This window comes from Acanthisitta chloris, unplaced genomic scaffold, assembly GCF_000695815.1.
Source record: "Acanthisitta chloris isolate BGI_N310 unplaced genomic scaffold, ASM69581v1 scaffold6286, whole genome shotgun sequence".
NCBI lineage: Eukaryota > Metazoa > Chordata > Aves > Passeriformes > Acanthisittidae > Acanthisitta > Acanthisitta chloris.
This window is the reverse complement of record NW_008679764.1, coordinates 1-10,323: the sequence shown is the minus strand read 5'-3', so window position 1 is coordinate 10,323 and position 10,323 is coordinate 1. Positions and strand designations below refer to the sequence as shown.

General features: G+C 41.7%; 1 protein-coding gene across 1 annotated transcript in view; it reads right to left on the bottom strand.

Annotated features, from left to right (window-relative positions):
- Positions 1 to 9,971, bottom strand: part of EPHA4 (EPH receptor A4) — a 103,109-nt gene extending 93,138 nt beyond the window's left edge. Inside the window, exons 1-2 of the mRNA XM_009077442.1 lie at positions 9,908 to 9,971; positions 4,945 to 5,608 (exon numbers count right to left, since the gene is read on the bottom strand). Coding sequence (XP_009075690.1) covers positions 4,945 to 5,590 — 646 coding nt within the window. The 5' untranslated portion in view covers positions 5,591 to 5,608; positions 9,908 to 9,971. The remainder of the gene's footprint in view (positions 1 to 4,944; positions 5,609 to 9,907) is intronic.
- Positions 9,972 to 10,323: the final 352 nt, after the last annotated feature.

Below are 10,323 nucleotides of genomic sequence, written 5' to 3'. Positions count from 1 at the left end.
GGGGGGTTGATGCAGTCTCAAAAGACTGAAGTGTACTGCTGAGCATTTCTTTAATCACTTCTCAGAAGCACAATAAAGACCAAGTTCACTGGAGCACATTATTAGACAGATAATAACCTTCACCCAGCCAAGATCTAAATACTGAACTCATCACACACAAGATGAGTTGTCTGGAAAGTTTTGTTTTGCCTTTTTTTTTTCCTAAAATAAAGCATACCAAAAAAACCAGAAGATGGGCTATACGTCCCACAAAAGACTACTCAGACCTACCACGAAATTTGTATCACCACAACAGCTCATCTGGCTTCGATTCTGAGGACCATGCTTTTTAAAAGTAACACACAGAATAAGGAACAGATATTGCTCCCCTGTGGATAAGTGGAAATTTTGTCAGGAAGGCTGGGATTGCTTCCTTCTGAATTTCTCCAAACAATACATGAAGGGACAATTGCTTGACAACTGCAGCTTGACTTCTGAGGATGCCAGGCAGGAGAAAAGCAATACAGAGCATGCAATGACATTTAAATGGAGATTTTGAAATGTACCAGGTGGTACCAAAAAACCCAAAAAAAAAAACCAAAAACAAAAAACCAGAGGGAGTAACCCTTGGAAGATCTATTGAGCTACAGGAGAACATAACATAACCAAATCAGCAGAGAAGAGAACCAACTAAATTTGGTTCAGACAGACTGTGTTTCAGCATCGCTCCCATGCCCCGCCTGGTAGCTTCCGTCTCCTCAGCTCCTTTTAAAACGTAACATGTTGAGTCTGTGCATTTTTTTCCCCTGCCAAAAATAATCAACCTGAAAAAAAAATTCCTTCTGAAATCTCAAATCTGTGCAGTCTTAGTCACCCTTCTGATTACCCTTTTGTGCAGCCAGACTGTACATCAGTGCTATTCTGACCAAAAAAAGTTATCTATGACTAAAATGGGAGAGTACACACAAATTACTTTCTTTCCACACCCCTACAAACCCCACCATCCAAAAATCTTATCACAGAAAAACATATAATTAGACTGTACCCTTCTGATGTAAACTCAACTGCTGCTTTCAATGATCACAGCCACTCTTCAAAGCCTTCGAGATTAAAAGAATCTTATCATTCAAATTATTACTTCTTAGGGATGCTCTTATCAAAGTTCCAAGGAAAATTCTAAAAACAGCAGTGATATGAAACCAGGACTGAGCCATATTTTAAATGACACTGGATTTTCTGCCAATTGGCCAATTCACAACTCAAAAAAAGCAAGTGTAGATGAAGACAAAGCTGTTGGCTCTCATAACCTTTACAGTATCACAGTAAAAATCTCAACTGTCTCACATATTTATACTAAATGGCAGGTCTAAAATTGAGATTTGTAATTTCACAGCATCAAAATCATCACAGATGGCTACAGTCTATTGCTTCTTTAATCTGTCTTTTCTCCCTTCCTGCTTATTTTCCCCCCCTCCTCCTTTGAGTTAGAAAGATATGTTTTATCATAAGGAAATCATAACTAAATCCAAACCACATTAATATAATGTGTAACAAAGCACTTTACATAACAAAGATGTGTACAAGCGAAGTTTAAAATCACTTTCTGTCTCAGCTTCGCCCTAAAGCACTAATTGCCTTAGCCTTGAGATGTGTCACTAGTTGGGATTGTCATGTTCCATCAACAATATTCCACATTTATGCTCTCCTAAATGGATAGCCATTAACACAGAACATTTGAGGGAGAATAAAGAGTAATAGTAAGGAAAAAAAACAGCAGAGAATTGGAATTTTTTTGGTATCAAGTTCATAGCTATAAGTTCATCTGCATGCAAAGAATCATGCAGAATATTTGTACTGATCATGACCAATTTTGTAGAACCACTGCCATGACACACCTGTGAAGCTTCCAAAATCAATATAGATTAAATGCTCAGCTCCTTTTCCTTCCTGCCCTAGGTTTTTGCACATACACACACATGGATGTTCAGTAAGACAATCATCACCAATAAAGCCAGTTGGGGAAAAAACCCCAGCAGTCAGAGGAAGGACAGTTTTTTGTGTTCATATTCAAACACATCCATACCAACAACACAATTTTTTTACAATCCCATTCAAGGTCAGAGAGTCATTAACTCCCACTACAGGAACAACTTCAGATGTGAAGTGCCTTTCTATTATGCTTCCCACACATACATCAGAAATTAAGCAAAAGCAGCTCAAGGAAAAGGTATTCCTGAAGAATCAGGAGGTAGAGTGAACTTGAAGCTGCTTGCAGGGCAACCGAAGTGGCAACTGGTCTGTCCCGGCACTGTGCAGCAGGTTCCAGGAGGACAAGGAGCTCCGACATCAACTGTGGATCTCCCAACAAGTGCAAAGCCCCAATCCGCTGGCCTGGACTGTTTCTGCCCACTGAGCTTTTGTTAAGCATTTAAGATCTTAATCAATCCTAACTCTGACCCTAGGATCACAGGGGAAGATGGATGAGGAAATGGACAACCTCTGACCTTTCCTTGTATTTGTCCTGCCACAGTCAACCTATTGAAAAACAATTGAGGTGGAACCTGTTCACCAGCTCCAATCCCAGACCAGCACCCTTTTACAGCCTTTCCCAAACTCAGAGTCTCCCCCTGCCCCCAATACTCTGTACTAAAACCACAGGACTCCTCCTCACTTCATCCTCCTCCTCCCCTTCAAAAACCTGTCAGAGCAGAACATTTGCTAAACGATGAAGTTAAGAGGGGAAAGAAAAGGGGAAGCTTCATTTAGTGGTGTCAAAGGCCAAACTGCTTTAACGGCCTCACTGGAAACCAGAGAGAAGCTGCACAGTTCTGGTGAGCTTCATGAATTCATCAAGAGGAGCTTCCCAGTAAACTCTTCTAGCTGGAGAATGGCAACCATGAGAAAAGGAAACCACAAATAACTGCTGATGAAATGGATTTAGCACTTTCAAATTAAATGCTGTCTCAAATACTCTCAAAACGACTAGCACAGGCAAACTTCACTCTGAAGAGCCCAAGAAACAGATAATTTTTACCGCTTTTGTCACTATGGCATCACCTGATCTCCCTTTTAATTGGGAAGTAGAGAATTGGGTTTCCTGAGCCCAAAATTCCTAAGGACAAGCTGAGCGCCATCAGGTAAGCTGACACTAATCCCCAAGGTCTAGTCCAATACTAAAATAAATTTTAAAAGCATGCCACTATAGCCACTGCCCACCAGCAAAACCTCAAGAGATTTCCCTTGAACAACACAGGATTTGTTAGGCAATTAGCTCATCACGTCTGGGCCACTGACGCTGAAAAATGGTAGATCTGTGTCAATCAGAGTGACCCAGTGCTGACCTAACAGGCCTTTAGGAGAAGGCAGAAAAATCTCTGTGCAATAAACCAAGATGCTCTTCCCCTCCACAGTCACTTTCTCCTCTCCCAGCTTAGGCTGTAAAGGTGTCAAGAAGCTTTGCCCAGAAGTTATTGAGCTGTAAGAGAATAACAGCATCTCCCTGACAGCACCCAGTGAGTACCACAGCCTCACGTTCACACATTTCATGATAAACAGGTTTTCAAGCTTCCATCTCATGGGATTCAGAAAAACTCAAACTCCAAAAAATCTGAAGAAAAAACAGAGCAATATACCCCGGACAGAAGGCCCTGTCATTGTGATGCTCATCTTTCAGTTCTCTGTACAGCCCACAGCAATTTTGTTGCCACAATGGCACACCTAAGCTCATGCCATATAGCAAAAATTCTAGAAATTAAGGCTGAACTTCACATGTAGCAATTCTTTCCTACCGAGGCTTAATTTCAACACATAATAATGACCTTCCTATTGAGTGTCAAATACCATTTAAAAGAAATCAAGTAGGACATTCAAAAGACACTGTTCTCTTAGGACTCCAGCACAAAAGCAGTCAGCTACTTGCCCTGCTAACTTGTTCTCAGTCTCAAGATAAAAAAACTGATCTAGTGAAAAAACACACCAAGATATGAGGTAACTGGCTCCAAAGTACCTTTTCCACAAGCATGGTTCCAAATGCCCTAAGGAACTGAGCACCTTCAATTCAGCACCCAGCAAAATTCAGCTCACTGACCTGTGCAAGAATCCATTTAAGTCTGATCTTAATTTATGCTTACATGAGCAAGAGTTTAGAAGCAGAGGCTAAAGATATTTTATTTATGAACTCCCTTCTCTCATTGCCTAACCTTTTACAACTTCTTTTTCCAGAAAAGGGATGTGAAGAGAATATAGGTATTGAGGTTTTATTCTTTTAAGAGAATGTGTCTTTTATACAAACTTTAATCCCTAATTCTGCAGCACACAGGATGGTGTGTGTGTGTGTGGGAGGGTGGGGTGGAGACTTTTAGCATTTCTAAAGAGTATCCTAGCACCTCTATTATTTAACTGACAATAGAGACTCTCTGAGAAATGAAAATATTTAACAAAGGCAGCAGTGTCAAATATCAAAGGGCATTTAGTGCTAAAAATCTGCAACAAGTAAAACACCAAAGACTTCCACTTCCCAAAGTGGGAAAGTAATCCAGCTAAAACTTCTGTTGCCTGCCTCCCAGATCGGTTCTTAACCCACTGCAATATCCAAAGGAGACTTGGCCAGAATTTTCTGTGCTTAACAAAGTTCACTTGAAAGATTTGTCTCTTCAAACAACAGTAGCTCAACTGCACTGTTTTGCAGTCATTCACATCTTGGTGACTATCCTGAGCCAAATCAAATTTAGGCGCCTGTTAGAAAATGTGTTTCACCTTCTGCCTATTATGGCAGTATCATTTGTTTTGCATTATACAATTCTTAGCTTTGCCACCTGGAGCTATTGGACTTCTTCATTAAACCCCTCTGTCCCAGCACATCCCACGGGGCTGCTAATTACTGGCTTTACTCCATTCACTCTCATCTCCGATTCAATTATGCATTCAACTAAGCCCTAATGAAGAGTACAATATGGCTCATCCTACCTTGGCATTCACCATTGCGTTCTTCATAGCCAGCGTTGCACAGACAGTTGCCAATGGGCACCAGCCATTCGCCATCTGCCCCACAGTACATTTTTGGCACATCCTTCTCTTCCGAGTTGTTGACACAGGAGCCACGAACCTCCACCAGAGAGGATGTATCAGCCCCAGTAATGGTGTCTGGAAACTGTGCCAGGTTCCGAACGGTCAACGGACACTTCTTGTAGAAGACACGAACAGAGACTAAAGCAATGCAGGCACCGACATCCTGAAAAGCCAAATAAAACCCCTTCTTGCTGAGTGGTCCCACATCCCGTATCTCTGTGTTCAGCTTCATGATCCTGTCACCAATGTCCACCTGGGTAAAGCTCTCGTCAGCAGCAATGGTGTCGATCTTGGCAAACTGGCTCTCTCGAATAAAACGCTCCTTATCATTGTTTGACTCATAGTAATAAAGGTTGAAAGTCTCTTTGCAAGTTCCCATGACACCCGGCAGGCTGTTGCAGTCCCTTAGCGTGAACTTGATTTCAATATATACCCTCTGAGCCCCCTCACGGGGAATCCAATCAGTTCGTAACCAATTGTTCTGACTGGGCTCCATCACATTGCAGACTTGGTATGTGCGGATCGGAGTGTTCTTCTCATCCATAATGCTCACTTCCTCCCACTGCAGGGAGGAAAAGGGAAAGGAACAACACAGTGTTGAAAGGAACAACAGAACTTCACAGTAAACATAATCTGCACCTTTTCCATTACAGGGAAACAAACAAGAGACACCCAAACCCAGCAGACCAAGCCATAGCCAGGACCTCAACTACTTGGACATTAAAGGAAGAATCTGTTCAGGAGAAACCAGCTCCAAATCAAGTACTGCCTCGAGAAGCAGCATGTGCCTTAAAAGCCCTTGGAACCAATCCAAGAAAGCTCAATCAGCTGGCTAGGTTTGCTCCCACTACAGTTCAGGCCACAGGACTTTGCCTACACTACAGAGTCACAGAGCAGTACTGGCCTACAACATTTTCTCTGTGGTAGGTAACACATGGACCCAACCTTGTACATGGGAATAACCACCAGGGACATAACGTGACTTAGTCACACAAAAAGCACAAGGCAGGGACAGTAACATTCATGTTTCTGGCACCACCACCACATATTTTAAGAACTCTTAAGCCACTCGTTATTTCTCTAAGCTGCCAACTACTTTCCAGGTCTAGCAATACCCCAGAGACACTCAACAAATAATCTGTACTTTGGTGCTGGGCAGAAATAGCTGTCTGCAGAAAACTGGGTCCTTGACTTGGGTGGCACTCACAGAAGGAACAAGAGGTAAGGAGACAACATCAATCTAACAGCAACACCATGGTAACTTTGTTATCTAAACAAGTTCCACATTAGTGGGAAGATAGGAAAAGGAGAAATATTACACATCTTAGTCTAGAAGATATGTCAGGAAACAGGTGAAGTCATACTATCAAAAACCAGAAAAGGTTAGCAAAGAGGGAAAGTGCTGTAAGATCAGGGCAGCAGCATGCTTCAAAATTGTTACACCCCCTCACATCAAGTCCAGGCATTTTCAGAAGTGCCAAAGAGGCAACATGATTACGAAATAACAACAATACATGTAATCCAAGGAGCGTATGGAAAGTAGAGATTCTGGAGTTCAGCATGATGAACTTAGAAAAGGAAAGCACACACAACCAACAGTTCTGAAAAAAAAAAATTTGTTTTAAAGTATTATAGACAGAAGAAAGTTTATCACAGTGCTCTCCTGGTAGGGAGGAAAGGGAAAGCAGGGGCATTAGGGAGAGAAATCTTTCCAGAAAATAAACCCACAGCATTTCAGTATCAGAAAAATCCTCCTTTAAAAAATACTGGATAATGATATACTGACTAGGTTTGCAGGCAATACAATGGAGCATATAAAATTATCCTTGGAAAAGAGTAATAACTTTAAAGAGACTTCCCAGAAGTGCTTTTCAGAACTACTGAAGCCATGGCTTTGATAAACAGAAGCCTTCTTAACGTTAAGGGGCTTCTTGTATAATATCCTGCATTCTTCTCAAGGATTGCTCTTATGCAAGTGATTTTTACTTAAAAAGCTTCCAGCTTAGCTGAATCCCCTTATAGAATGACAGTAGTTAGCACCATGAGTCACTAGGAGCAGAAAGAATAATATTTTATTTGCTGCCAAGAGATAACTGCAAATTAAAATGAGGGGAGGGCAAATCAATACTCAGCATGTCACTCCTTTTCAGAGAAAAGCAAAAAATAAATCTTAAAAAGTCATCTATCAATGTAAAGTGTAACATGTTGCTAGTAAGAAGACAGAGTTGTTTAATTTACAACTGCCACAGAGCTAGTTTACTGTTACAATATTGTCTTTATGATCCATCACTTTCCATTCAGCTTATCTTCAGACTGCCTACGCTACCTATATTGTGTGTGGTACAAGAGAAAGGAAGAAGCAGAGGGAAATAATACTTGTTGATGGGATTTCCTTTAGTGCATTTACACAATGGAGGATGCTGCTAGAGGATTCAATAAAGAGACCGCTGAGGTCAACAGACAGACTGCAACTGAATTCAGCAAGTTTTCAGATCAGGTTCTCCAAATCCTGACCAACACAGAAATATACAAAGTGGGTTTCTTATTTCACAAACACAAAACAAACCTAAGCGCTTCTTTCTGCCAGAGATAAATAACTACAGCCCCAGATTTCCAGCCACTGGAAATGATTTGTAACTCCAAGTATGTGGTCAAAGCTGTAACTTCTTGCTTTCAAGCTGAAATTAACTTTTATAATTCAACTCTTCCCACAGTTTAATGATGCAGAGTGAAACATTCTGGGCACAAAACCTGCTTTTCAACTATGAAATGCAAGAGTAAATCATTAATTACATTTATAATGCAATTCATTAATTCCTCCAGGGCTACTATAATTTGATTACTGCTAGTCACTGCTAAATGATTATGTTTATCTCCAGCCCTTCTTATCCACACAACCCTCACACCTTTGGAACAATGTGGTATAGATCTAGAAAAATGCCTTTGTTTTCTTTAAATTGACAATATAGTGTAAACAGTTAAAGAAAAAAACACTGAAGGACAAAATCTTCTCAAGAAGACGAGTTAATTTCTGCTGCTTGAAATAAATCTGCAACATATGAAGTCAAAGTAAATGCTTTCCAAGCACTGTATCTCAGAGACAGACCATGCACTCTTAAATTTTTCACTACAGGCTTAAAAATAGAACGCACGTATGTAGGTTTAGTGAAACGAGTCACGTCCACAATAAGAGCACACATTTCCTTCTCCAGCTTGCATGGCACTTTAAAAAAAAATAGTGGGGGGAAATGGGGGAATCCAACAGCCATTAATAATATACAGCTGTCCTCTGATCACTGATTCTACTGCCGACTTATTAAAACTTGTATTTTAGGTGCTGTTTTAATACACAGCGTAGAAATCCCTTGGAGAGCTGTATGAAAGACCCAGTCTCATTAACCGACCTTTGCAGGGTGCAGGATTAACAAGGAAGCCCGAGACACACCGAGATAGAGCTGTACCTTTCCACACTGTCAAAAGATGAGGGCAATTGCCTGCAATCAGCAGTGAATGTGCACCGTGGGCGCTGCCAGAGGCCTGTCAATCACTTCCCCATTCTTTGAAAAACCGAGTTTTGGGGACAGCACAGTGTACTCAGGCAAAGCACAAGCCAGGACTGTAGTCAAGTTCACCCAGAACAACAATGGGGGAGCAAAACAATCCCCCATTCTCCCATGTTATGGTTATTCAGAGCTTATGCATAATGCATCACCAGCCAAGGCAACCTTGGATTCCTTCCGCTCGCTGCTGTTTCCTTAGTTCTGCTTCTTCTAATTGCAAGTGGGAACGCACACAAAAAAAGTAAATTTGTAGGTTTCCTTAAGAATCCAGTGATTTGTTGTGCACAGGTCCTGATCTTTCAGTACTTTTCAGTTTGACTTAGTTACTACTGCTTAAGGATACTAAGCTGCTTTAGTCATTTAACATTAAAAGGATTTGAGATTTTTTTTTTAATATTAGTGTTTAGTGTGCATGGATAGCATTTTTCTTAAATTGTTCACTTGAAGAAAGAAAAAGCCTTTCTAATTGCTCACTGAAAAAAAGTTCCATGAAGTACCATCTCCTCCAGACCCCAGGAACTCTAAAGTCCAACATTTTTCGGGAGTTTCCCCACAGAGGCACTGGCCACCCTGCAGGTCAGGGCACAACAGCAAGGTGCCCATCCACTAATCCAAGGCTAAACTGAAAAATAAAGCTACCTTGTGTGCATCTCATTAAGCAAAGGGGGGCTCCAAGCCCCAGCAATGCATCTCTTAATGACATTGCATCACCACTGGGCAGTGCATCCAAGCAGTCTTCTCCTCCAATTGTCTTATTGAAAAGTACACAAAAAGAAACTCCAAGGAATCACAGTCAAGCACTGGGTGCTGAAGTTTGTATGTTTTGGTCTCTGAACAGATATGTTTACACCCTGAAATAGGACAACTGTCCTGTCACACCAAAAAGTCTGTCATGTATATTGATTCCTACTCCTTCATCCAGAAATAGAACAGCAATTGCCCTGAACATCTCCCAGCTGAGACAGTCTATAGATAAAATAATAACAGTCAAGAATGCCAATTCAGTCAACAGATCACATTTCTTGTTGGTATTTCAGTTTTAAATAGGCATCTAAGCCCATGCCTCAACCAATCTCCTAATTCTGAAACCTCTTTTCTGCCCTTTTGGTTTCCACATCTTCCATGACAGAACTATCCAAAGGGAGTATAGAATTTCTCTAACAAAGAGTAATTCACTCGGTAAGCCAGGGAAGAAATCTGACCTCCTCACCACAATCAACAATAATCGAGCCATTAGGACTCCCTGAAAGTTACTAATCACCCCCTTTACCCTTTTCATCAGATAGCGGTTTAAAACTTACCCCTCCTTCCAGGGGACTTGCTATCCACCCCAGCTCTCCCTGAACCGATCTGGAATCCAGTAAGGTAACTGCAGAAATGTACAAACAAAACAGATTAAATTCCAGCGGCCAAAAGGCAATATTAAAACAAATCGTTTACCTGAGCATTTCCATATGCCCAGAGCACGATCGCATCTACCTTCCCTTTGAAATGAAATGTTATTTCCGACTACGAAAGGATCTTAAAACACTTGGAAACTCTCTCAGGGTTCGGTCTGAGGGATCTCTCGCTCGTTCCCCGGCGCACCGGAGCCGCTCAGGGGCGCCGAGCGGCATCCCGGCACACCTGCGGGAGAACACCGGAGCGTCCCGCGCTGCGGACAGCGACCAGCGGAAAGTCGGCGCTCCCGAGACACCGGGAGACCCGCGGGGGCCCC